The sequence below is a fragment of the Sorex araneus genome, chromosome 3 (genome assembly GCF_027595985.1).
Source record: "Sorex araneus isolate mSorAra2 chromosome 3, mSorAra2.pri, whole genome shotgun sequence".
NCBI lineage: Eukaryota > Metazoa > Chordata > Mammalia > Eulipotyphla > Soricidae > Sorex > Sorex araneus.
Genome location: NC_073304.1, coordinates 229,503,802 through 229,529,475, shown reverse-complemented (window position 1 = coordinate 229,529,475; position 25,674 = coordinate 229,503,802). Strand labels below are relative to the sequence as shown.

General features: G+C 39.8%; 1 protein-coding gene across 1 annotated transcript in view; it reads left to right on the top strand.

Annotated features, from left to right (window-relative positions):
• LOC101541813 (ABC-type organic anion transporter ABCA8) overlaps nt 1–25,674 on the top strand; it is a 75,840-nt gene that overhangs the window by 25,538 nt on the left and 24,628 nt on the right. Inside the window, exons 10-20 of the mRNA XM_055132272.1 lie at nt 105–163; nt 1,520–1,630; nt 4,099–4,274; nt 4,694–4,813; nt 5,093–5,231; nt 7,665–7,755; nt 11,489–11,628; nt 15,812–15,931; nt 18,970–19,168; nt 21,647–21,813; nt 24,071–24,204. Of these exons, the coding sequence (XP_054988247.1) occupies nt 105–163; nt 1,520–1,630; nt 4,099–4,274; nt 4,694–4,813; nt 5,093–5,231; nt 7,665–7,755; nt 11,489–11,628; nt 15,812–15,931; nt 18,970–19,168; nt 21,647–21,813; nt 24,071–24,204 (1,456 nt within the window). The remainder of the gene's footprint in view (nt 1–104; nt 164–1,519; nt 1,631–4,098; nt 4,275–4,693; nt 4,814–5,092; nt 5,232–7,664; nt 7,756–11,488; nt 11,629–15,811; nt 15,932–18,969; nt 19,169–21,646; nt 21,814–24,070; nt 24,205–25,674) is intronic.

The following is a 25,674-nucleotide window of genomic DNA, read 5'->3' as shown; positions in this document are numbered from 1 at the left end:
TATACCCTAAAGATAAGATTGACTCAAGACTTTCAACAAAAAAAACCCAGAATTATAATGTGAATCAGGTTCCTTACATCTTGAAATATCTCCTTTTCTTTCAGAATCAGAAATGTTACAAAAGAATATAAAGGAAAACCTGACAAAATAGAAGCTGTGAAAGGTAAAGGAAATAATTATTATATTGATGTTGATTTTCTAATTTTAATTCCATTAGCTTTTTAGGTTTGTTTTGTTTTTGTTTGGGAGGCCACACCCTGTGATGCTTAGGGGTTACTCCTGGCTCTGCGCTCAGAAATCACCCTTTGGAAAGCTCAGAGGACCATATAGGAGGTTGGGCTGGGTTCAAGGCAACCTCCCTACCCCTGTACTATCACTCCGTCTCCAGTAACTATTAAGCAATCCCCCATGCTATGTCAGAATTGGTAATCTGAACTTTATAATAGCCCTATGATAAAAGTTACTCCAAATACGTTTTTTGTTTGATTTTTGGGGTCACACCCAGCGATGCTCAGGGGTTACTCCTGGCTCGGCACTCAGGAATTACTCCTCGTGGTGCTTGGGTGACCATATGGGATGCTGGCGATTGAACTCTGGTCAGACGTGTACAAGGCAAACGCCCTACCTGCTGTACTATCATTTCGGCCCCAAGTGCATTATTTCTATAGCATAGAAGTTGGGAAAGATTAAGAACATTTCTAATTATATGCATTTGAAATATATACTGTGGGGACTGGAGTGATAGTACAGTGAGTAGAACATTGCCTTGCATGTGGCCGACCTGCATTCAATCCCCAGCACCCCATATGGTTCCTTTGAGTACCACCAGGAGTAATTCCTGAGAGAAGAGCCAGTAGTACCCCCTGAGGACCTCAGGGTATGGCCCAACCTCTCCTTCACTTAAAAAGAGTAAAAGAAAAAGCACAGAAAAAAAGAAAGAAAAATAAACTGAAGATTCAATTAGTCCAAAAATACTCTAAGGATTTTTACTACAAACTCAACTTTTTCTTCTGCAATACTAAAGCTGTATAGCTACATATTTATTGTATATTTATTTTTCCTTAGTACAACAAAAAAAGCCATTTGTCTCAAAGAACTTTCCGTCTTCGTAAGAATGAATCAAACTTTAGACCTATTTCAATCAATATCAATATCCTCCTACAATATGCCTAGCAGCATCAATGAACCAAAGAATAAAAGACACACTTTGTTTCTTCAAAGGAAGTAACGAAACTTTTTGAAACAGTGAAAAAAATTAAAGTATAAATGGGAATATTACAGTGCAGGAGAAAGAGTACAGCCATGAAGGTGTTTGACTTGATCCCAGTTCAAATCCCCAACGCCCACACCTGATCCCCCTGCGTGACCTCTGAGCACTGTGAATTGTGGCATGAAAACAGAGAAGATACTTCATTAGCTCCAAAATACAATTCTACTGTGGCTTTGCTCTCCCTCCTACTTCCCCACCTCTTTTCCTTCATTTCTCCTACTCTTCCTTCCTATTCTCTTTCTCTCCTAGATCTTGTACTTGACATATATGAAGGCCAAATCACCGCCATACTTGGGCACAGCGGAGCTGGCAAATCAACTCTGCTCAACATTCTCAGTGGGTTGTCTATTCCCACCCAAGGTAAGCTATGCTCTTCTCCAATTGACAATTGCGTCAGCTATTAATAGAATTTTCTTCTCCTTAAGTAAGTCTCACAATGAGAGACGGTACTGGTGCCCGCTCGAACAAATCGATGAGTAATGGGATGACAGTAACAGTGACAGTAAATCCGAAATAAGGGAAAGTTGGAGTTAATTTATAATATTATGCTATATAATGACTAGAGAGGTAGCACATCGGGTAGGGTATTTGCCTTGCATGCGGCCGACCCAGGTTCTATTCCTCCGCCCCTCTTGGAGAGCCCGGCAAGCTACCGAGAGTATCCCGCCCGCACAGCAGAGCCTGGCAAGCTCCCCATGGCGTATTCGATATGCCAAAAACAGTAACAACAAGTCTCACAATGGAGACATTACTGGTGCCCGCTCGAGCAAATCAATGAACAACGGGATGACAGTGATACAGTGCTGTGCTATATAACAATATAATTTGTGTGATATTTAAAAATGGACTATTTTAAGTATTTTTACAATCATTTGTTACCATTTGGTGTTCAGACTTGCATCCATTAGCTTTTGCTGCATGATAAACATTTCCAAAATTAACAGCTTAAAATTAAAACGTTTTCTCTCCTCTCTTTTTTTTATGCTTCTGTGGGTTGGTTGGCTGATTGTGTTCTGTGGGTTCAATGACTATGGATTTTCCTGTCTGAACTATAAAATAGTGTAACCTGGAGTGGGGCTGAGCAGTGAGTATCCCTCATTCAGATGTCTGAGGCTTCACTTAGGAATATGTCCCAAAAGTCAGCCTGGGATTTTTCACCGGTGATTTCCATTACCTCAGCACCCAAAAGTGAAATAAAACCAGTATAGATACCCCTGTCAGCTCTGTTTGTATCACATTTTCAGAAGTTCCATCGATTTTGTAATTCCTGAACTGAATGAATTGTAGATAAAGTCACATACATTTCTTCCACTATCTGCAACTGGGAGGGATAGCACAGCGAGTAGGGCATTTGCCTTGCACGCCGCTGACCCGGGTTCCATTCCTCTGTCCCTCTGGGAGAGTCCAGCAAGCTACCAAGAGTATTCCACCCACATGGCAGATCCTGGCAAGTTACCCATGGCATATTCGATATGCCAAAAACACCTTTAATTTATAGGGAAAAAAGTTTGCATCTTCCTGGATGCCCCTAAACAATTCACTCTATCTTAAAACTAACACCTAAGACCTAAAATAAAACTAACATATAGCAAAAGCAGAATGGCCTGTGAAATATGCCACCTGTAAGGAGAAGCTGGAGTTTCCAAGGGAAGATCTGAAGTCACCCTCACTGCTCAGGGTATGGCTGTGTCACGAACAACTGACGCAAAACAAACACTAAACACTATTTTTATGTTCACTTTGCTTTTCGTCTGCAAAGTGAAAATTCTTTGACTTTATTTCATTTACGAAAAACAGACTACTAACATAGGTCTTTCAGAAAGGTGAAACAGAGGGGCAATAAGAAGTGGGGGATATTGGGTAACGGGGGTAAGGGTTGAGGTGCTCGGACACATCAGTGGGATCGAGGTCAGGTATATGTGTGTACATCTAAACCACAGAACCGTTCAACATGGGGCCCAGACCACAGTAATTAAACTTAAGTGCCTGTTGGGTGGGTGGGGGGCAGGCTGGGGAGTGGGAGAGAAGCCGGGAACATCGAATGAGGGAAGTTGACACTGATGATGAGATTAGAGTTGGAACATTACATATCTGAAACTATACAGACACTTAATTAAATCAGTGTCTGACAACAACACTGAAAACATGAGATCCAAGTTGCGGTCACTGAAGCTGTATAAGGTGCCCATCAAGCTGACAGGTAGGGCTGGGGTGGGGGCTGGGGTAGGGCCTGAGAACACTGGGGGAGGGAATTTGACGCTGGCAGTGGGATTAGTGTTGAAGTATTAGATGCCTAAAACTCAACTGTCAATGGCTTTGTAAATCACTGTTCTTTAAAAAAATGTAAAAAGAGACTACACGTGGTCACAGAGATAATATCGTACCATGGCAATGATGCAATATCACAATTTGGAAATGTATCAGATGAGCATCGTGTGTACCTTAGTTGAAATGTCAAAGATGTATTAATTACTAATAAAATAAACAGCAAATGTCAAATGTTAAAAAAAAATCAGTGTCTGAATTTTTAAAAAGTGATTGGGAGATCAGTGGAGGACAGGCACCCTAGCTCCAATTTAAGTATAAGAGTGAAGACCATCCCACAAGGAGTAATCCCTGCACAAGTAGAACACAGACTAAGCTCTAAGCATAGTCTGGTGTGAAAGGAGAAGAAAGAAGGAAGAAGAAGGAGAGGAGGTAGAGGAGGAGGAGAAGGAGGAAGAGGAGGGAAACAAACACTGAAAGCCTGTACCTAAAATGTTATTTAGAAATTTTCGTTATTTAGAAAAATATTCATTTAAGTACTACCCTGACCTTAACTGTTGCAGGTTCTGTTACCATCTATAATGACAAGGTTTCAGAAACAAATGGCTTGGAAGCTGTCAGCAAGCTCATTGGCGTTTGTCCACAATCCAATGTGCAATTTGACTTCCTCACAGTGAGGGAAAATCTCAGACTGTTTGCAAAAATCAAAGGGATTCCAGCCCATGATGTAGAGCAAGAGGTACAAATATGTTAAAATTAATGTGTTAGTCGAATGAGATTGTTAACTCTGTTTGAATTGAGCTTTTATGCCCTCATTAAATTATATTTATGTAAATTACTATATAAATATTGAACAAAAATCTAATTTATATATCTCACATCTATGTATAATTTTCAATGTGCCAGACATTATTCTTAACTTTAAATATAAAAAACCACTTTTCTTCCTCACAATAAATCCCTGATATAGATACTATTTTTATTTTCATTTCATGCATGTGGTAGTTGAGGTTCAAATAAGTAACTTATTACAAATAAGTTAATGTAAGCAGATTCAAAGAGTCTGTCTTTTCACCAACTTACCAGTTAGTCTTGTTTTATAAGTGAAAACTGACAAATAAATCTTGTTTTATGACATAAATGTTGTCTTTCGGTTAGATAAAAAGAGTTATGCTGGAGTTGGAAATGAAAAATATTCAGAACGTCCTTGCTAAAAATTTAAGTGGTGGACAGAAAAGAAAACTAACCTTTGGAATTGCCATTTTAGGAGATCCTCAGGTAAGTCAAACTAAGCTTAAGGATAAATTCAAAAATGTAAATAACCTTTAAGTTAACCTTTTTATTTGCATGGTATCTATGATAAAATATTGTTAACAGTATTATAAACATGGTGCCTCATTAAAAACTGAAAAAGAAGAAAAACCATTATAGTACTTTAAAACATAATATGATAATATCCTTTCCACTATTAATAATACAGTGTGTTCATAATTGCTTTTTATTGTTCATATATATGCATTTTAATGAAAACCCCTTCTATATGTTCTTCCTTTCTAGATCTTTCTACTGGATGAACCAACTGCTGGTCTGGATCCCTTTTCAAGACACCATGTGTGGAAATTCTTGAGGGAGAGAAAAATGGACCGTGTAATTGTCTTTAGTACACAGTTCATGGATGAGGCTGATATCCTGGCAGGTAATTGCAGTCTCTCTGTCATACAGTACCATGAGGACTTTTGTGATCTGCTCACCTCTCTGGTGATCTAAACCATGAGTGATGATTCAACAGGAGAAACAGTGTCGTGTTCCCAACAATCTCCATGTATCTCCAGAGTTGTGTTTTTTTATTATTGAATCACCATGAGAACAGTTACAAAGCTTTCCGGTTTAAGTCTCAGTCATACAATGATCAAACACCCATCCCTTCACCAGTGCACATGTTCCACCACCAAGAACCCCAGTGAACCTCCCATCCCTCCTTCCCACCTGTGTGGCTGATGATTTTCACTTTTCTCTTTACTTTGAGTACATTCAATATTTCAACAGAACACACACTATTATTATTTAGAATTTCCCCCCCCAACATTCAGACCTGCCAAAAAGGCATCATTTGATAATTTGTTTCCCATTGCTGAGAATGAAGTTGCGTGGCCACAACAGCAGCCATAACGTTTTGGATTTCTGGTATTTTAGTAATTAAGTCCAGAGAAATTTCTGCCAGAAGTCGCGTCACTGCAAGCTCGTACCTCTGTTTAGTGGGCTCTAAAAGATGGCGGTCACCACACCACTGCCACCGCTGAAAGGAAAGGCCGAGAGAGAAAAACCTTTTCCCTCCCGGGGCAGCAGAGGGCCGTAGAGAGTTTTATATCATTCCATTATACAGAGGAATGATCTGCCAGGAAACCCACTTGGGATAGAGTAAATGAGAGTCTGTATGCTAAAAGCATAATCCTTTTACTCAAAATAAGATAAATAGTTTTGAAATATTGAAATGATTTTGATGTTTGGTCCATTAAAACATAATTTGATCATTCTCTATCTTGTAAAATGCAACCACATAAAAAAAACTTTGGTACATCTACACAATGGAATACTATGCAGCTGTTAGGAGAGATGAAGTCATGAAATTTGCTTATAAGTGGATAGACATGGAAAGTATCATCACTGTATCACTGTACCACTCTCATCCCGTTGTTCATCGATTTGCTCCAGCGGGCCCAATAATGACTTCATTTGTCACTGTCACATGCTAGTGTAGCCTGATGAAGTATTGGGGGCTCTTTCAGGATCAGGGAAAGGAGGACCATCATTGTTACTGTTTTTGACATACCAAGTACACCATGGGTAGCTTGCCAGGCTCTGCCATGCGGAGAGTATCATGCTAAGTGAAATGAGTCAAAAAGAGAAGGACAGATATAGAAGGACTATGCTCTGTTAGAAAAGATGAAATCATGAAATTTGCATGTAAGTGGATCAACATGGAAAGCATCATGTTAAGTGAAATGAGTCAGAAAGAAATAGACAGACATAGAAAGATCACACTCATCTGTGGAATATAAAGTGACAGAATGGGAGACTAACACCCAAGAGTAGTAGAGATAAGAACCAAGAGGTCTGCCCCACAGTTTGGAAACTGGCCTCACATGCTGGAGAAAAGGCAGCTGAGATAGAGAAGGGAACACCAAGTAGAGGATGTTGGAGGACCCATTCGGGTTGAAAGATGTGTGCCGAAAGTAGACTATAGACCAAACATGATGGCCACTCAATACTTCTATTGCAAACTACAACACCCTAAAGGAGAAAGAGCAAAAGGGAATGCCCTGCCGCAGAGGCAGGGTGGGGTAGAGGAGGACGGGGTGGGGATGGTGGGAGGGATACTGAGAAATTGCAAATAAATAAAATGCAACCACAAAAACTAACCTTCATTGGCTTGTTGGGTAGCAAAACAGTAGGCCAATATGATTAAACATTGGGGTGGAGGGAAAGCACAAGAAGTAAGGAATTTTCCTTGCATGTATCAGACCGTGGTTTGATCCCTGACCTTACATCTGGGCATTGTTCAAGAGTGACCCCTAACTCTGGTTATGGGTGTCGTGTTAGAATTATGTGCATGAAAAACCATTATTAATAGTATTGTAAAGAATGGAATCTCAATAAAAATAACCAAGTGAGCACAGAGCCAGGAATAGACCGTGAGAATTGTTGGCATGTATGCGTGGGGGGTGGGGCAGAGGAGAGTGAGCATTCTAAAACCAAAAAAAACCCGTAAATTAATAAATAAGGTAAATAAAAATATGTCTTCTTGGGGCTGGAGCAATAGCACAGCAGGTAGGGTGTTTGCCTTGTATGTGGCCGACCTGGGTTTGATTCTCAGCATCTCATATGGTCCCCTGAACACTGCCAGGGGTAATTCTTGAGTGCAGAGCCAGGAGTAACCCCTGTGCATCGCCGGGTGTGATCCAAAAAGCAAAAAAAAAAAAAGTCTTCTTTAAAGAGTGCTTATAAACTCAAAAATAGTGCTTATGAAATTAGAGAAACTCCTGAATCTGAATTGAGTCGTGCAGACAATGATTCCTTTTCTTGGGGAAGAGTGAACAGCTTCCTAACAAATTTGCTTCTTCCTTTTCAGATAGGAAAGTGTTCCTCTCCAAAGGAAGGTTGAAGTGTGCAGGCTCTTCTCTGTTTTTGAAGAAGAAATGGGGGATTGGATATCACTTAAGGTACAGTCACTTCAGGAGACAGGGGAAGTGAGGAAGGGCTAGAGTAAGGCATGAAGCTTGAAGGATCATAACATTTGAGAAAATATTTTGTTCCTCTATCCCAACATTAGTACATTCGTAAGCCCTAATATTAGTAAGTCCTAAGCACAATCTAGTGTGAAAAAAGGAGAAGGAAAAAGAAAAATGAAAGATATACACATATACACACTCTGAATGTATGTACACAAAGGTATGGAGATTACTTAAAAGGTATATCTGAAAGATGTTGTTTGGTAGATTTTTGAGTCTGAAAATATGAGATAGCAAGAAAGGATAACTAAAGGTGATAGAAACTATATTTACAATACTCTGTTAAGGAAGGTATGTATTTATATAATCAATGGATACATCGGACTTCACATTCTCATTAATTCTCACTAACTGTATTAGCCTAATTTTCCAAGTAGATTTCATTCTTCTACTCCTTTTACCCCCTCCTCTTCTTTCTTGTTCTCTCCTTTCCATCTCCAATTTAGTTTTTCTGTTATTTGGAAACAGAGCAGATTCTAGTTGTCATTTATTGTGTGATTCAGAAATAAGACACTTGGCATTATTATTTTTTGTTCTTCCATTTTAGTTTTTGGAGAGAGGAATTATTATCACTTTTACTCTACAAATAACAAATCATTTGCTCTTACCAGGCCAATGCTCTCTAATTAAAATGAAATATTGAAGCACTGTGGATATGGTTCAGTAATAGAGTGTATGACTTGCATATATGAGATCCTGAATTTCATCTCCAGCATTGAAAAGAAAAATTTTTAAATGAATAAACATTGTTTCTTGGTCATGCCTTATTATGACCTAATGGTTACTTATTGAAGCTGGTAAGCTTTCTTGAAAAGCTTTCTACATATCCAAGTGCTCAAGAGATATTTCAAATGCTAGTTATGCCAATTTTAATCATATTCCAATTCTGGGTATTGTTCACTCTCCTTTATTAAAATTGTAAGTGCATTTCAACTCTCTTCTTAGAAATTAGTTGAACACGAAAGCTTTGTAATGGTACCTCGTGGTAATTCAATTTAAAAAAAAAAGAAATTAATTGAACTCCCTGAAAGTCAGATTTCTATGAAATTAGAGTAATATTGATATTACTATATTCACATAGTATTTTATTATAAGGTGGAAGAAATAGTTGCTACTTGCAGGTAAACATTGTAGAGAAAGAAATGAGATGGCAGATACATATTACATGGTAATGTCAAGTGTTCTTTCTCATCCATGTTCCTTGCTCAATTCACTGGTCTCCTCATGCGCCCCTGGAGAGTGACTTGTGAAGTTACCTCACTTGTTTTAAATCAGAGTGAGCTAACTAAGGACTCTGAGCCAAACCCAATCCACTTCCTGTTTATAGAAGTTTGAATGGAACCAGCCAGTCCCATTTGTTAAGAGTTTGACTTTGGCTGCTTCTGTGCTAAAAGCATCCCAGAGTTTCTAGACATTTATGAAAAGTATGATGACCTCTGATCTTTCTTTTTTTAAAAAGAAGCAAGTAAAATAGTTTTACTTATGTTGATAGTCTGGCAAGCTACCGAGAGTATCTTCGCCCACATGGAAGAGCCTGGCAAGCTCCTCGTGGCATATTCGATATGCCAAATACAGTAACAATAACAGGTCTCATTCCCTTGACCTTGAAAGAGCCTCCAATCGTTGGGAAAGACGAGTCAGGAGAGGCTGCTAAAATCTCAAGGCTGGGACGAATGGAAATGTTACTGGCGCCCGCTCGAGTAAATCGATGAACAACGGGATGACAGTGATACAGTGACAGTGATGAAATAAGTGAGAGAGAGAGAGAAAGAGAAAGAGAGAGAGAGATGCAAAGAAGAGAAGTTACTCTGGTCTGGGAAACAGCCACCCAGCCTGAATGTTTTTAAGGGAGGGCCCATGCAGTGCTCACTCAATCCTTTTTAGAGTCCAACACCAGCTCTTGTGAGTCGCCAAATAAAACTTCTTGATTTTTTTTTCTCTAGTGGATGTTATCATCTCAGAGAACAACGATGGTATAATATTTCTTGCCTCATTCTCAGTGGATTTCACTGATTGTAGAAAAAAATAAGGGCACATATTTTTTCTATGGTGAGAGGTACTTTATGACTAAAGGGAATAATTTTGATCTTGGCATCTGATCAGATGAAACAGTCACCAGTATTTATGAACTTGCTAGGGACAGAGATCACTGTTACTCAATTCTTAGGACAAATCTCAATGTTAGGACTCATCATTTCATTTTATTAGAGGGAAGCTCTTTAGATAAGTAAAAGAGTGCCTTTCAAACAGCAAGACCACATTTCAAAGTCAAGTCACTGCCAATATTTTATGTTCTGTATGCCTTATCGCCTTGATGAACATTTTTGTTTATACTTCTACATAGGGAAAAATTTTCAGGGTGCTTTATAGCAGATAGGCTGATTTTCTCAGTGATACCAGCTCCTTAGTCAAAGTGCTAGCATTAGTACCATAAAGATAGAAAAATTGGTAATTCCACCAAGCAAAAGCCATATTTATTTAAAATTAATTTGTATTCATCACTGTGTTGTCTTTGTGGCACTTCTTACTATTCATACTTTTTTATTATCTGATTGTTTACTTGTTTCCTTCCATTTTTTAACTATCGATCTACTTCACAAAGGCTGTCTTTTCTATTCACCGTTATACACTTAACACATAGGATGTTTTTTGTCATAAACTTAGAACTTAAAAATGTTGTATTGGGGGGCTGGAGCAATAAATAGCACAGCAGGTAGGGCATTTGCCTTACATGTGGCCAATGTGGGTTAGATTCCCAGCATCCCATATGGTCCTCTGAGCACCACCATGAGTAATTCCTGAGTGGAGAGCCAGGAGTAACCCCTGTGCATCGCCAGCGGTGACCCAAAAAGCAAAATAACAATAATACTACTACTACTAATAATAATAATAAAGTGTTGTATTGGATGACTAAACTGCACAACTAAATCTGCTTTAATTTTTTATTTCTTGGCCTAGGACCAGAGAGACAATAAAGGGGCTAAGGCACTTTCCTTGTGTGTGACTCATCTTGTATCTCTCCCGCACCCCATATCGTACCCCAGTGTCAGGAATTAAGTCTCAAGCACCATCATGTGTGGCCTAAAACAAACAAATCAACAAACCAACAAATGAAAAGTTCCTTACTCCAATCTTACTAACTTACACTCCCTTTGAAAAATCTTCAACTTTTCTGCCTTGGTAGTTCTAATCTTTGTTGTGTTTCTGTTCTATACCTGTTATCCCCTTAAGAAATTAAATAATATCAACTTTCTCTGGGCACTTTCCCAAATAACTTGACTAGTAAATCTCAAATGAACCTGATTAACTCATTTTCTTTGCACTTTCTCCAAACATGTTTCCACATCTGATTTTTTTTCTATTTTATGTTTGGTTGACCTATTTCTTTGGGGAGAGGGTAGGCACACCTAGCAGTGCTACAAAATTTTAACTGATCGGGGGTCACTCCTGCCATTGGGTGGCTATATGGGGTGCAGGAGATTGAATATGGGTCGACTACATACAAGGCACATGCCCTACCCCCTGCCAAGTGCTCAGGACCCCACAGATGACGTATTTCTTATATTAGATTTTAACTGATGTTTTTGTCATATAGAAACTAGTCATTGTTTTCATTTTATTGGATACTATATTTAATAGCATCAATCTTATTTTTCAACCCCAGTTTGCAGTTGAATGAAATGTCTTCTCCAGCAAAAATAACATCACTTATTAAACAGCACATTCCTGATGCCAAATTATCATCAAAAAGTGAAGGAAAACTTGTGTTTACATTGCCCTTAGAAAGAACAAATAAATTTCCAGGTAATGTACTAAGATACCATGTAATGAATTTGTGAATACTATTCATAATAATAATTATTTTGTTACAAGTAGCATTTATTGAGAAAATTTATAATATTTTCAGTAATCTGAAGTAAGACGAAAATAGTATAATATCTGAATCATTTTATCCATAGTATAAAGTAGCACAGTATCATAATATATCTGCATTTCTAGGAACTTTTTAATACTTCATTCCCTTGTAGTTGTAATTATGTTTGAACACAAGTGGAAACTAGTTTAAGCTAGACTGGAAACTCTAGCTTAAACATCAGGGTAAACAACCTCATGGTGTGCTTGTTCTTTCCCTGGACATGATTTTTGGGAAAACTTTGGGTTTTTCAAGTTGATACATGAAAGATTGCTTTATGACAGCTACTTTGTCAGCAGGCAGGGCGTTTATCTTGCACACAGCTGATCCGGGTTCAATTCCTCTGCCCCACTCAGAGAGCCCAGCAAGCTACCGAGAGTATCTCCCCCACATAGCAGAGCCTGGCAAGCTCCCCGTGGCATATCCAATATGCCAAAAATAGTAACAACAAGTCTCACAATGGAGACGTTACTGGTGCCCACTCGAGCAAATCAATGAACAACGGGATGACAGTGGCAGTGACTTGGAATTCTCCAACAAATAAAACATACAGCTTCCTGTCATTTGGGCTCATTTTGGAATTTTGTCTAGTTCCTTTGTGTGACATACCTTTGATTTTTCTCTTTCCTTGGATCCGCTTTTATGTCTATGCATATGTCTGCACATCACCTTTCCCAGTCTTTACAGACTGACCTTGCACAGGAGATGACCCTCACCAATCAGACTGGGCAGAGAGTATAAGGGTCTTAAATCAACTAGTTGGTTTCCTGGGCAAAAACATTTTACAGTTCATTATACTAAGCCTAGGTCGAAAATACAGTACAGGGTGCTTGCCTTATTACAAACCACAAACCCCAGTTCTAATCCCCTGTCACTCCATATGGTCCCCTGAGCACCGCCAGGGATCATTCCTGAGTCCAGAACCAGAAATAGCTCCTGAGCAGGATCAGGTATGTGCCCCAAACCACAAATAAGTATTAAACCTACAACACTAATCTGCACCACCAAAACATTTAATCTAAAGATATGGAAACTGCATGTTACATGCACATGAATGTTGAGCCTTATTGGAGATAACTGAAAATTGAAACAATGAAAATAAATGAACTAATGGATTCCTATGTACAGAATTGATAAAGAATTATCATAATTACGATTCTCAAAAAATTAGAAATTGAGCTTCCATTTGATCCAGCAATACCACTTCTGGGAATATATCCTGGAGAAACAAAAAAGTAAAGTTAAAATGACATCTGCACTTATATGTTCATCGGGGCACTGTTTACAATAGCCAAAATCTGGAAAAAACCTGAGTGCCCGAGAACAGATGACTGGTTAAAGAAACTTTGGTACATCTATACAATGGAATACTATGCAGCTGTTAGAAAAGATGAAGTCATGAACTTTGCGTATAAGTGGATCAACATGGAAAGTATCGTGCTAAGTGAAATGAGCCAGAAAGAGAGGGACAGGCATAGAAAGATTGCACTCATCTGTGGAATATAAAATAATAGAGTAGGAGAATTACACCCAAGAATAGTAGTATATAATGCCAGAAAATTGGCTCCATAGCTTGGAAGCGGGCCTCACATGTTGGTATAAAGTCATCCCAGATAGAGAAGGGAACACCAAGTAAAATGTGATTGGAGATCCTGCACGGGGAGGGAGATGCGTGCTGAAAGTAGACTAGAGACTGAACATGATGGCCACTCAGTGCCCCTACTACAAACCACAACACCCAAAAAGAGAGAGAGAGAGAACAAATTGGAATGCCCTGCCACAGAGGCGGGGTGGGGCGGGGGGGGGGGGGAAGGGATCGGGGGTGGGTGGGAGGGATACTGGGTTTATTGGTGGTGGAGAATGGACACTGGTGGAGGGATGGGCTCTCGAACATTACATGAGGGAAAAAAAAGCACGAAAAGGTGTGAATCTGTAACTGTACCCTCACTGTGACTCACTAAAAATTTTTTTTTAATTAATTAATTAATCAAAAAAAGAAAAGTTAAAGAAACCTAGTTATTACTAACAACATGTATCTACCTACCGATTCCCCCATTCCTTATCCCTGCCTCCATCAACCCAGAAAGAATTTTATGTTTATCATTCTTTTACCTTACTGCATCTATGTATATCTCTAAATAATGTTTGTTTTGAACTTTATCAAGTTTTATTAAAACTTTAAAGCACTAAAAAAAGACTAAATAAATAAATAAAACTGTCATAGCAGAAGAAAAAAAAAAGAATTGTCACAATTACTATGTAAAGAAAATGTGAAGCTAATTCCTCACTGCCCAGGAAATATTTTGAGTATTATCAATAGTCAGAAGTAGAATAAAATTGATCTATATGTGCTTCTTTTAACCTAAATAAGGTTCTACAGAATCCAGTCAATTCTTGAAGAACTTACTTTTGAGAAATCCAGTTAATTCCTAAAAAATTTCTTTTGTGGTTGGGGAGATAGCTCAGAGAGATGGAGGGCATGCTTTCTTGGAAGAGCGTTGGGTTTAATCCCTGCATTTCAATTCCCTGAGCACAAAACGAGTAACCTCTGAGCTCAGAGTAGCCACTGAGAAATGCTGGGTGTGGCCCCAAAACAAAAGTAAATTAAGTTTCTCTCTTGTAGATTAAAGCACAAATGAGTCCCATTTGTTTCTGATTTTTGAAACTATTTAAATTAATGATAGTACTTTTAAAGTTGAAAAATATGACATTGCACTATTCATTAAAATTTGAAGGCAGTCATATAAAAGATAAAAGTTTATCGATAGTTCATTTTCATTTAATTAATTTTCGGTTTGGGGGATCACGATCACGAAATCCCATTGATCGTCGAGTGGCTAGAGCGGTCTCAGTAACCTCTACATTTGTCCTATCCCTGAGATTTTAGAAGCCTCTCTCTTCTCAGCCTTCCCAACGATGCCCCATTGGAGGCTCTTTTAGAGTCAGGGGAACGAGATTCAGCTGGTTACTGGCTTTGGCATACAGATACACCATGGGAAGCTTGCAAGGCCATCCCATGTGGGCAGGAAGCTCTCAGTAGCTTGCGAGTTTCTCCCAGAGGGAAAAGTAGGTTATAAGATAATCGCGCAGCCTCTTTGCGGCTGCACGCTTCTGGGAGCTTGCTTTTAAGTCTCTGGATGTTGGCCGTTGATGGTATTACACACACCTGGGTTCCTCTGCCGGTACCTTCATGCATGAGGCCTGTCCAAACGTGTGGAGAGGGGCCTTGAGCATGGCTGTGGTTGGGTTCTGGTGGTCTTTGGCCACCAGGAGCTCTGCTCGGGGCAGGAAGGGAAGCTGGAGCCCATCCCCTCCAAGGGGCCCCGGGGAAGACAGCCAGGCGTGTGGGCAAGAAACTCTCTGGTCCGCAACAGGTCTCCAAGGTTTGGGGACCATGCCCACTAATTCTCAGGATGTATTCTAAGCTTTGTACTCAGAGGTCACTCCTGGTGGGACTCGGGGATGCAAGGCAAGTGTCTTACTTCCTCAATTATCTTGCTAGCCCTCAAAAATGAAATTTTAATGTAAATACAGATAAATCTTTGATCTAAAAAAGTTTGAAGGGCTCGGGAAATAGCTTATTGGTACAGCACATGCTTAGAATATGCAAGGCTGCAATTCAATCCCTCATTTCCCATGACCCCTCAAATATTCTCAGTATAACCCTGGTTGTGCTAAGCACCACCAGGTACGGTCCTGATAAGAATGAAGCTGGGATTGTAACAAACAATACAAAATAGACAATAGGTCATAGAGATATCTCAATGGTCTAAAGCCATTTTTAGCATACAGGAAATCTGCTTTCAATTCCACGTATTGACTTCGGAATACCCATGAGCTCTGCAGAACGTGGCCCCCAAACCAGATGGTGATGACGTAGACTTTGAAAATTAACATTTACCTTTCTAAATTGCTAGTGTGTTCATTTGAAAATCTGGCATATAGCATATATAAATCGCATATATGATTTCATATTTTTATACCTATGTGTCCTTTTGTTTGAAAAAGTCAAGTCGTCCTCAGTTACTTGCGACCTTTGTTGGTGTAATTCATAACTATGTATGTATTCCTTAGAACTTTATAAAAATCTTGACAGCTGTTCTGACCTGGGAATTGAGAATTATGGTGTTTCCATGACCAGCCTCACTGAAGTGTTCCTGAAACTCGAAGGAAAATCATCTATTGATGAATCAGGTAAAGAAAATGCATAAAATTTAAAATATCATGTAAATATAATTGCAATATCTAGTGCAGTATATTTTATAAAAAGACACTTCCAAAGATGTGATTACAAAATGGGGTGTCTTGTGATTGAAGGCATTCCATGCCACTCTCTTCCTCCTGAGCAGCTCAAGTGCCAGGTCATTCATCATGTTGTGTACTCGACCTAAGTACACATTACTGCTGCATTTGGAGATGTTCATTCCATTGAGAGCAAATGGAACATCAGTAACTAGTCCATTTCTCATGAACATTGTTTTCGTGAGATTCAGCTGAAGTCTGACCCTTCCACACTCACGGTGGAAGTCAGCCAGCATTCGTGCTGCTTGGCTAATATTTGGTGCTATTAGAACAATGTCATCAGCTAAGCGGAGGTGGTGTAGTTGCCAACCGTCTATCTTCACTCCCAATCCTTCCCATTCCAGTTGTCTCATGATGTTCTCAAGGGTGGCACTGAAGAGTTTCAGTGAAATGGTGTCGCCCTGCCGAACACCTCTCTTTACATTGATGATCACTTCTTTGTAGAATGGTGAGATCCTGGTGGTGAATCCATAATTCAGCTCACAGAGGATCCTGATGTACTGAGTTTGAATGCCCTGTTTGGTTAGGGCTTCAATGACCACTTCAGTCTCAACAGAATCAAAGGCCTTCTTTAAATCGATAAATGTTAGATACAGCGGCATCTTGAACTCTTGAGAAACCTCAATGAGCTTGGTCTCCGTGTGGATATGGTTGATCATGCTGAATCCTTTTCAGAACCCGGCTTGCTCACATGGTTGTCATTCGTCTAGTGTTCTGCCAATCCTATTCAGGATGACTCGAGCGAACAACTTGTAGACGACGGACAACAGGCAGATTGGGCGATAGTTGTCGATGTCGTGGATGTCTCCCTTCTTGTACAACAGGATAGTCCTGCTGGTTTTCCATTGGGATGGAAACTTGCATTCAGACAGGTAGCGTGTGAAGAGCTGAGCCAGTGTATTGATGAGTACTGGCAGCAGATTCTTCAGGTGTTCCAGTCTGACCTTGTCTGGACCAGGTGCTATACGCTTCTTTACTGACGAAGTGGTGTGTCGGATTTCGTAAGAGAAAACGCTGGGAACGACATATCCATTCTGTGGAATTTGGTATGTGGGCAGGTGGACGTGGTTATTGAAGAGATCCAAGTAGCAGTCGTGGGTAACCTTCTCCATTGCCCTTCTGGACGATGTGATAGGTCCATCAGGACAACAGAGGCCAGTCATTTTGGTCTTATAGTTGGTGAAAGACAAGCAGGCATTGTGACTATTTTTCTCAGTTTCTGCCACATGAGCCAACACTGCTGTTCTTCTCTCTTTGAGATCTTCCTTTATCACTTCTCTGCACAGCTTTGAGAGCTCAGACATTAGCTTGAGACTCATGCAAAACCACATTGGCAAAAAGCTCGAGAGTTTCCAAAAGACAGGCATCTGTTTGTGGCTTTCTCTCTCTCTGCATTCCTCACACAATCGTGGAGGTGCTGAACCAGTCGATCATACTCCTCGTCGATGTTGTCAATGACGGCATCTTCCCATATTGCTGCAATCGTGCCAAAGAGCTCCCAGTTGGTGGTCATTCTGGGAGTTCTCTTCTTAAACTTTGCAGCCCTTTCTTCCCACTCTGTGAAGTAGAATTTCGCGTGTAGGAGACTGTGGTCTGATCCTGTTGGAATTTTGGGACAACAGTGACATGGGTCTGGCAAAACCTTTGATTGAATATGATGTGGTCAATTTTGTTGTGGAACTGTCCACCAGGAGACTCCCATGTCCAACGTTTAGATTTAGCCTTCTGGAACTGTGAGTTACCATGGATGGTCTTGGTCAACATGATGAACTCAGACAGTCTCTTACTCTGTTCATTCCATTCTAGGCCATGGATATTGATGTGGCATTCTCTAAGTGACCTTCTAGGTTCTATCCTTGCATTAAAATCACCAACAATGACCTTGCAGAAGGTGTGGTCTTCTTTATAGAACTTCTCCAGCTCCATGTAGAACTTCTCAATTTCTTCTTTGTCGTAGTTGGATGTTGGTGCATAGAAGACAAAGATAGAAACTGCTGGCAATAAGCCACATCTACTCAAATGTAAGCTTCCTATTCGGGTTGCTAGGCATTCAAATTAATCAATGCTCATGGCCAAGTTCATGTTGACAAGGACACCTATACCACCGACACCTCTACTGTCGCATGTTCCAAGGAACAGTTCTTCTCCAGTGTCGAAAACGACACGATGTGATCAATGCCTTCTCATTTCTGTCAATCTAATGACGTCATACTTGATCTTCTGCACTTGCACCGTCAGGTCCTTGATGGATGATTCCAATGCCAGCGTACATGCATTAAAAGTGCAGCAGTCATTTTAGTCCTTCTTCGTTTTGGCAGCCTAGTTCGGGCCATGAAATTTTTTTCAGTAAGTGTATTCAAGATTTGGCCCTGAGATTTGAGATTTTAGTGGCCTTTCCTATATATATATATATATATATATATATATATATATATTGTATAATAGACAATATGCAGGATATCCAATGGTTGCAGGAAATACAAGGATGTATCCCCAAGAGTGTGAATACATATGATATTCCTCCAGTAACATATTCATGTCAATTCCAAGTTTGTAGCCTGTCAGTTTGTAGCTTGACATTCAAGCTAAGAAGATGAACATCAAAGAAAAGCATTCCCTTCACAAAATTTTTTAAACACCTAGGCACTACAATAATTGTGTATGATTATATAATAAGTAACATAATTAGTAATTCATAATCACTATCCAAATTGTTTAAGTTTGCTTTTCTACTCTTGTCTTAGGTAGATAGTTTCTCTTTCTAGCACACAAAAGTTCTTCTAGCTCATGGCAACTATAAAAAATGGAGCCTGTGGTCTTAATCTAAAGACTCTAATCATAATATCTTTCATAAAATAAACTCTTGTAATTGGCTCTATTTAGTCCACCTGGAGTGGGATGTTATAAATTTCTTATTTTACGCTCTGCAGAGATGTCTGTTTTGGGAGATGTACAATCAGAACAAGCTATTAACACAGAAAGACTTACAGAGATGGCACAAGCTCTCTCTTCGCTGAGTAAGGTGAGACGGATGAGAAGTGGCATGGCTCTCTGGACCCAGCAAGTCTGCGCAATCGCAAGGGTTCGCTTCCTAAAGATAAAGCATGAACATAAAGCCCTTTTATCACTGTGAGTATCTGAGGGCCATGCAATTTTCTTCAGTAAGTATGTTCAAGATTAATCCAAGGTATAAAAATAAGTAAAAAATGTCTGCAGGTATAGAAATGAATCTACTCTACAGGCTAGTAAATGTCCTAGTGGTTATCTATTGTAGAGTATCTGGTTAACTTTATAACATCCCAGGGACAAAACTTTAGTAATGCAAGATTTCATGCAACAGTACCTTGAAAGTTTTGTACTACAGAAGATGACAGTAACATTGGGATGTTGAACTTACCTCCCCAGGATCCAATTTCTTTTTCCTATTTGAGCTTCTAAATGGGGCAATTCCATTGCAATTAATTGTATTGCTTGGTTTTGTATACAAGGTGGACTCTTTCCTAGTTGTTCTGGCATTCTCATTATATAATTCTTGCTCTTAGCTAGATATCATGGTTCCCCTTAATCTCTTAAGCAATAGTATCTCACTCTTCCATGCCCACTGTGTCAGTAATAGCCACTGTCATTGCTCCTGAAACCAAATTGCATCCCACGAACACCCTGATGTCCATGGTACTTTAACTTTCCTTTTTCCCCCCCTTTTTATTGATTGACTGTGAGGTACAGTAACAGAGCTTTCCTGTTTGAGCTTCAATCATGCAATCATCAAACATCCATTCCTTCACCAGTGCATGTTTTCCACCACCGAAATCCCCAATATCCGCCCCCATACCCCGTCCCACACCTACTCCTGCCTGTGTGGCAGACAATTTGCACAATACACTCTTTCTCGACTTTGGTTTCCTTCGATATTTAAGCCAAGTCCCACCACCAGTCATACCTGCCGAAGAGGCAATGCTAGACGATATGTTTTGTATTGCTTGTTATGGATACACTATAATGTCACGCTGCCATGAGAGCAGCTGCATGCTCTAGGAATTCTAAAATTTTAATAATTAGGGTCTGGAGAGATGGCTACAGCAAGTTGCTCAGATACGAGATTCGTTTGTGTGTCTCTGGATCATGGCCGTGTGGGAGCTTAAGTAAACGGTGGCCGTGTGTGGACATCATCTCAGAGTCCCATCGGAGCGGGGGAAGGAGAATAACCGACTCCTCCCCTGTCCCATGAGGCCTGGCATTTCCTGCCACCACCACCTGTACCTGGAGCTTTTCACTGAGTTCTAGAAGAGCCCACTGCCTGGGCTCCTAGAGGGCGGGCAGAACAATGACACCTGCCCCCAGCTGGACTGGCCCGGTGAAAATGGCCTATTGTAAAGTCCAGAGCTACCTCTGCAGCAAGTTGCTCGGGTCCGAGATACGTTTGTGTGTCAGTACTTTAATTTTCAATAAGAGTCTTTTCTATACTTTGGTGAAGCACCAAAGAGATGAGAGGTTTTCATCCATAATAGAAAATCAATACATGTCCATTAAATATATAAGAAGTGAGGCTTCCTTTAGAATCTTTGGCAAAAAATTCGCATGAGGTAAGATTGATCTTTAAGATTAAGCTGGCAATACTATGCTAAAGAGTTTGAGGAGATGATTTTCGTCTATCAGGAGCTGAGGCAAGGCATAATGTTTTGTGTAAAATCAGAATCTGAGAACAGAGAGAAGTGTTGAGGGAAAAAAAGACATAGTGAAACTATAGGGAAAGTGTTCAACATTAAGTCAAGAACAAAGAATATCATTGAAAATTGAAACCTGAAGTGCAAATTAATTGTGCTCTTAGTAAGAAATAAGGATTAGTGGATAGATTAATGGATAGTGTAAAAGTGGATAGTAAGGTATTGGCGAGTTAGCCCAGTAGAAAGGAAGAGATAGTGGGTATCACACTGGAATCCACAAGAGAAGAAGAAAAATCTGAACTGAGTGAAAGGACACAAATCCCACTAAACTGTTTAAAGTATCCAGTCTCAGAGAACAACAAGATAACTAAGCAATGAGTGAAGTCTACTTATGTCATCTCTAAATGATGGATAAGAAAAGCAAGAAAGTGGGGCCGGAGCGATAGCACAGCGGGTAGGGCGTTTGCCTTGCACACGGCCGACCCGGGTTCGATCCCCGGCATCCCATATGGTCCCCCAAGCACCGCCAGGAGTAATTCCTGAGTGCAAAGCCAGGAGTAACCCCTAAGCATCGCTGGGTGTGACCCAAAAAAGCAAAAAAAAAAAAAAAGAAAAGAAAAGAAAAGCAAGAAAGACTCATGGAGCTGTGTGTATAGTCTCCATAATTTCTTTGTTCTATTTTGTCGTTCTTCTGGTTTTTGTTTTGGAATCAGATTCAGCAGTGCTCAGGATGACTCTGTGCTTCAGGCATCACTGCTGGGGATGCTTGGGGGACCCGAGGGGGTGCCAGGGATCATAGGCGTGTTGGCCACGTGTAATGCAAGTGCCCTACCTGCCTTACTATTGCTCTGGCCCCGTTTTCACAATTTCTTGATCTCTGGGCATTGTGAACTGCTCAGATAAGGAATGAATATGTTCACCTTGAAAATTTTCTTCTGAATAGGCTGCTGATTCTAGGAGTTGCAATTGTCCCCCTTCTTTTGGAATATGTTCTGATGAAAATTAACCAAAACAGTTACACCTGGGAACTTTCCCCTCATTTATATTTCCTGGCGCCTGGACAGCAACCACGTGACCCTCTCACTCCATTACTGATCATCAATAAAACAGGTAATAAATAAGGTGGGGAATACTCCTTTTCCAAGCACACTTACTCTCCAGAGCATTACTTAGAAAGAAAAATGTTAATGATAAAAAGAGTTTTTGACTCCCCTAGTTTTTTTTTTTTTGCTTTTTGGGTCACACCCAGCGATGCTCAGGGGTTACTCCTGGTTTTGCACTCAGGAATCATTCCTGGCGGTGCTGGAGACCATATGGGATTCGGGGAATCGAACCCCAGTCGACCACGTGCAAGGCAAATGCCCTACCCGCTGTGCTATCACTCCAGCCCCTTGGCTTCTCCAGTTTTAATCGCTTTAAAAACAATTCCTGAAGTGATCCCTATGCACAGAGTCAGGATTAAGCATGAGGCACCACTGGGTGATACCAAAAAACACACCAATATTTTAAAAAAATCAGTTCATGAGGCTTAGGGATGAGGAATATAGACCCAATACAAAGTAGGAAATATAAAAGTATTTGACAGGGGTGAAAATGGGTCCTCTGGTGACAGCAAACAGAATAAGACTCTGTTTTACAAAAATTTTTTTAGCAGTTTAGCCTTTTATGATCTGCACAGACAAGCTCAGAGAAGAAAAACCGAGACCCCAATGCCAGCATGATCAGAGGAGGCAGGGTTAGGTGGTACCCTGTCTTGTTTCAGACCCCAAATTGTAAATGAATACCCTCTCTGTGGTCTCTTTACTGCTGCACTGTTTACATTTCTGTACTTTCTTCTGGTGCTTTTTGTTGTCACCAATGTAGCACTGAAATGGTACCTAGTGTTCCACAGTTCAAGAAGCTCTGTATTGGGTCTATATTCCTCATCCCCAACCCTCATGAACTGTATTTTTAAAAATATTGGTATGTTTTTTGGTATCACCCAGTGGTGCCTCGTGTTTAATCCTGGCTCTATGCATAGAGATCACTCCAGGATCTATCTGTACCTTACCAAGAAAATATTTATTAAGCTCCCTTTGTTTAGAAATGAATTCTAGCACAGTTTTGTTAAGTCAGTGTGGCAGAAACATATGCAAAATAAGACAATGTATGAACTGGTACAAGAAACTATCATGACCAGAGACTTAGGAATCTAATTTGTGATTCCCTTAGGAGCACCGATTCATTATTCACTTAGTAAATTCAGTGTTTGTAGTGACTTGATAGAACATAGCATTATAAATAGCAAGAATCAACTGTAAATCTTTTGCAAGTTTTTTTTTTCTCATTAACTGCCTTTTCATTTTCTCTCGGTGCCTTCTTTAATATGATGTTTTTATTTTCATTAAGTCCAAGAATCTTCCTTGTGAATTTTTGTGCAACTCAAGATCAGAAAACTGTACTCCTGTGTATTTTTCTCCTTCAACGTTTAGCCCTCAGTTCTTACATTTAGGTATAGGACCCATTTTGAGTTCATTTTTGTGTCTAGTGTGAGACAGGAAGCAATTTCCACGAACTTCTTGTTATTCCCTGAGAGGTGCAATCTACCAAAGCTTCTCATTTCTTCCATCTCCATATTGTTCAAGTTCAAAACCAAGCAGAAATAGAGTTCTTGTCCTCTGTCCATTCCCCACTCATAGAGTGGAAGCACCATCCGGCATAAGAGGTCAAAAATCATGGGGCCAAATCACCCTCACTTGGGTTCCTTGCAGCAAAACACCACAGAGCTATTCTCAGTGGAAGGAAAAGGATCCCTGATTGGCTCTCCCCATTCAGCATTGCGTCTCTGTCCTGTTTATGAAGAGTTTTCAGATGCCACTGTTTTTCTATTTTTAAGTTTTTCAGTACTTATTCACATTTAGTAGTTTTTTTCTAAATTTGCTTTCTCCGTGATTTTTTTTTTGCAAGTTATTTCTTAGGGAGAAGATTCATGAAACACTTCATATCACTATTCAACAAGTTATTATCCTGCATCCATAAATAGCTTGAAAGTTCATGACTAATCTAGCAGCAGTGAAGGGAGACCTAAGAAATTTGGCATATAATTAATTAGTTAATTAGAAATTATCTGTCATTAGGATATTACTGGTTGTAGCCATTTATTATTAGATTCTAGAAGAAAAATTTATTCCAACATGGTACTTAAAGATACTTTCACATTTACAGTAATTATAAGGAAATAAACATATTACAGGCAGTCACATGAGAAGTGGTTAGATATTTAGTTCACAGCAACAAGCATGCTACCATTTTTATAAATATCCTGATAATACATGTTAAGTACCACTTAGTTGTATTAGTTTTGTAATATATAATATTTCTAATCTAGGGGCAAGCATTAATGACTTTATTCACTCTGTGGAGCAACAAAACATAAATTTGGAAGTGGATATACTTGGAACTAGAAGTGGCCTAGATGATCTGTCATATAATGGTGCCATCATAGTATCTGGCAGTGAAACGGTATGTTGGTCTCTATTCATTCTTCCCCTTTGTTAGTGAAAGCCTCATGCTACACTACTCTAATATAGAACTCACCACCAGAGTACCTGTTTCCCTTCACCAATGTCCCAAGTGTCCCTGCCACCTACCGCCCCCCAAGATAAGTTCAGTTCTATAAATCGACTCTCTACTTAATAACTTTTCCCACGGGTGGAAAACAAAATAATACCAGGATATTGAGGTCTTCAAGGTAGGGTGGTTGAAAAATAACAAATATTCCTGTTATTGGTGAATTATAGTCATCTCATCATTGTATAAATAATTTGTTTATGGGGAGATAGTACTGTGCATAAGGTGCCTTTTTGGTTAGATCTCAATCACAGAAAATGACCCCACCACAGCCAGACATGATTCCCTGAGCTCAAAGCCCTATCTACAACCCAGCTCAAGTGTGTGTGGCCAGTGTGACCCAATTCCCCCCAATAATAATTCATATATAAATCCCTATCAACATAAACCATGCCAAAAACAGTAACTATAACATAAAAACATGAACAAAATAGACATATAACAAAACACCCATAAGCCTATTTTAGTTTTTAAAATTCACATTTCTTTTGAGGATTTTTATCATTCTGAATCTCTGCTTTGTTCTTAAACAACAGTAGTACTTGATTCAAGTCTTGTTTGTTTGTTTGTTTGTTTTTCATGTGTGTGGTACTATATTTGTATAGTGTTTAATACAGGAAAATTAAAAGTAATTTCCATCCAAAATTAGACATCCCTCATGTCATCCAAAGAGGGTAGAGCCCATCTTCATATATGCATGATTTAGAAAATAATGTAGCCAAGAGAAATGGTTAGGTGGTGATGGTATATAATAACACAGAAAAGTCTTCAAGACCTGTTGGTCAGTGGGAAAGGGCAATTCCTATGGTAGAAGGTCTGGGAAGTCTTGGAGATGTGTCCTCAAGAGTTTCTGCAGCAAGGGTATAATTGGTTGAGAATAGTGCTCTGCTACAATGTCCCTCTCCTTGGGTCAATCCTTGGGTCCACTGTAAAGTATGAAGCCTCCACCATTTCTTTTTTTTTTTTTTTAGTATTTTATTAGTGAATCACCGTGGGGTATATTTGTATTTAGTTTACATCCCTCCACCAGTGCTCATTCTCCTCCACCAATTCCCAGTATCCCTCCCACCACCTCCACCCCAACCCCCCCACTCCACCCTGCCTCTGCGGCAGGGCATTCCCTTTTGTTCTCTCTCCTGTTGGATGTTGTGGTTTGCAATAGAGGTATTGAGTGGTCTTCATGTTCGGTCTATAGTCTACTTTTGAAGTCTCCACCATTTCTAACTGTGCAGGACAGCTCTGATGGAAATCTGTGCCCAGTGTCTCCCCTTGGGCCTGTGTGCGTTCACAAAATAAATAAGTGAGTGTGGTGTGGTCTCTTTCTCGCCACATGAGTTCGGTGGCCATGACCCGCTACCCCAT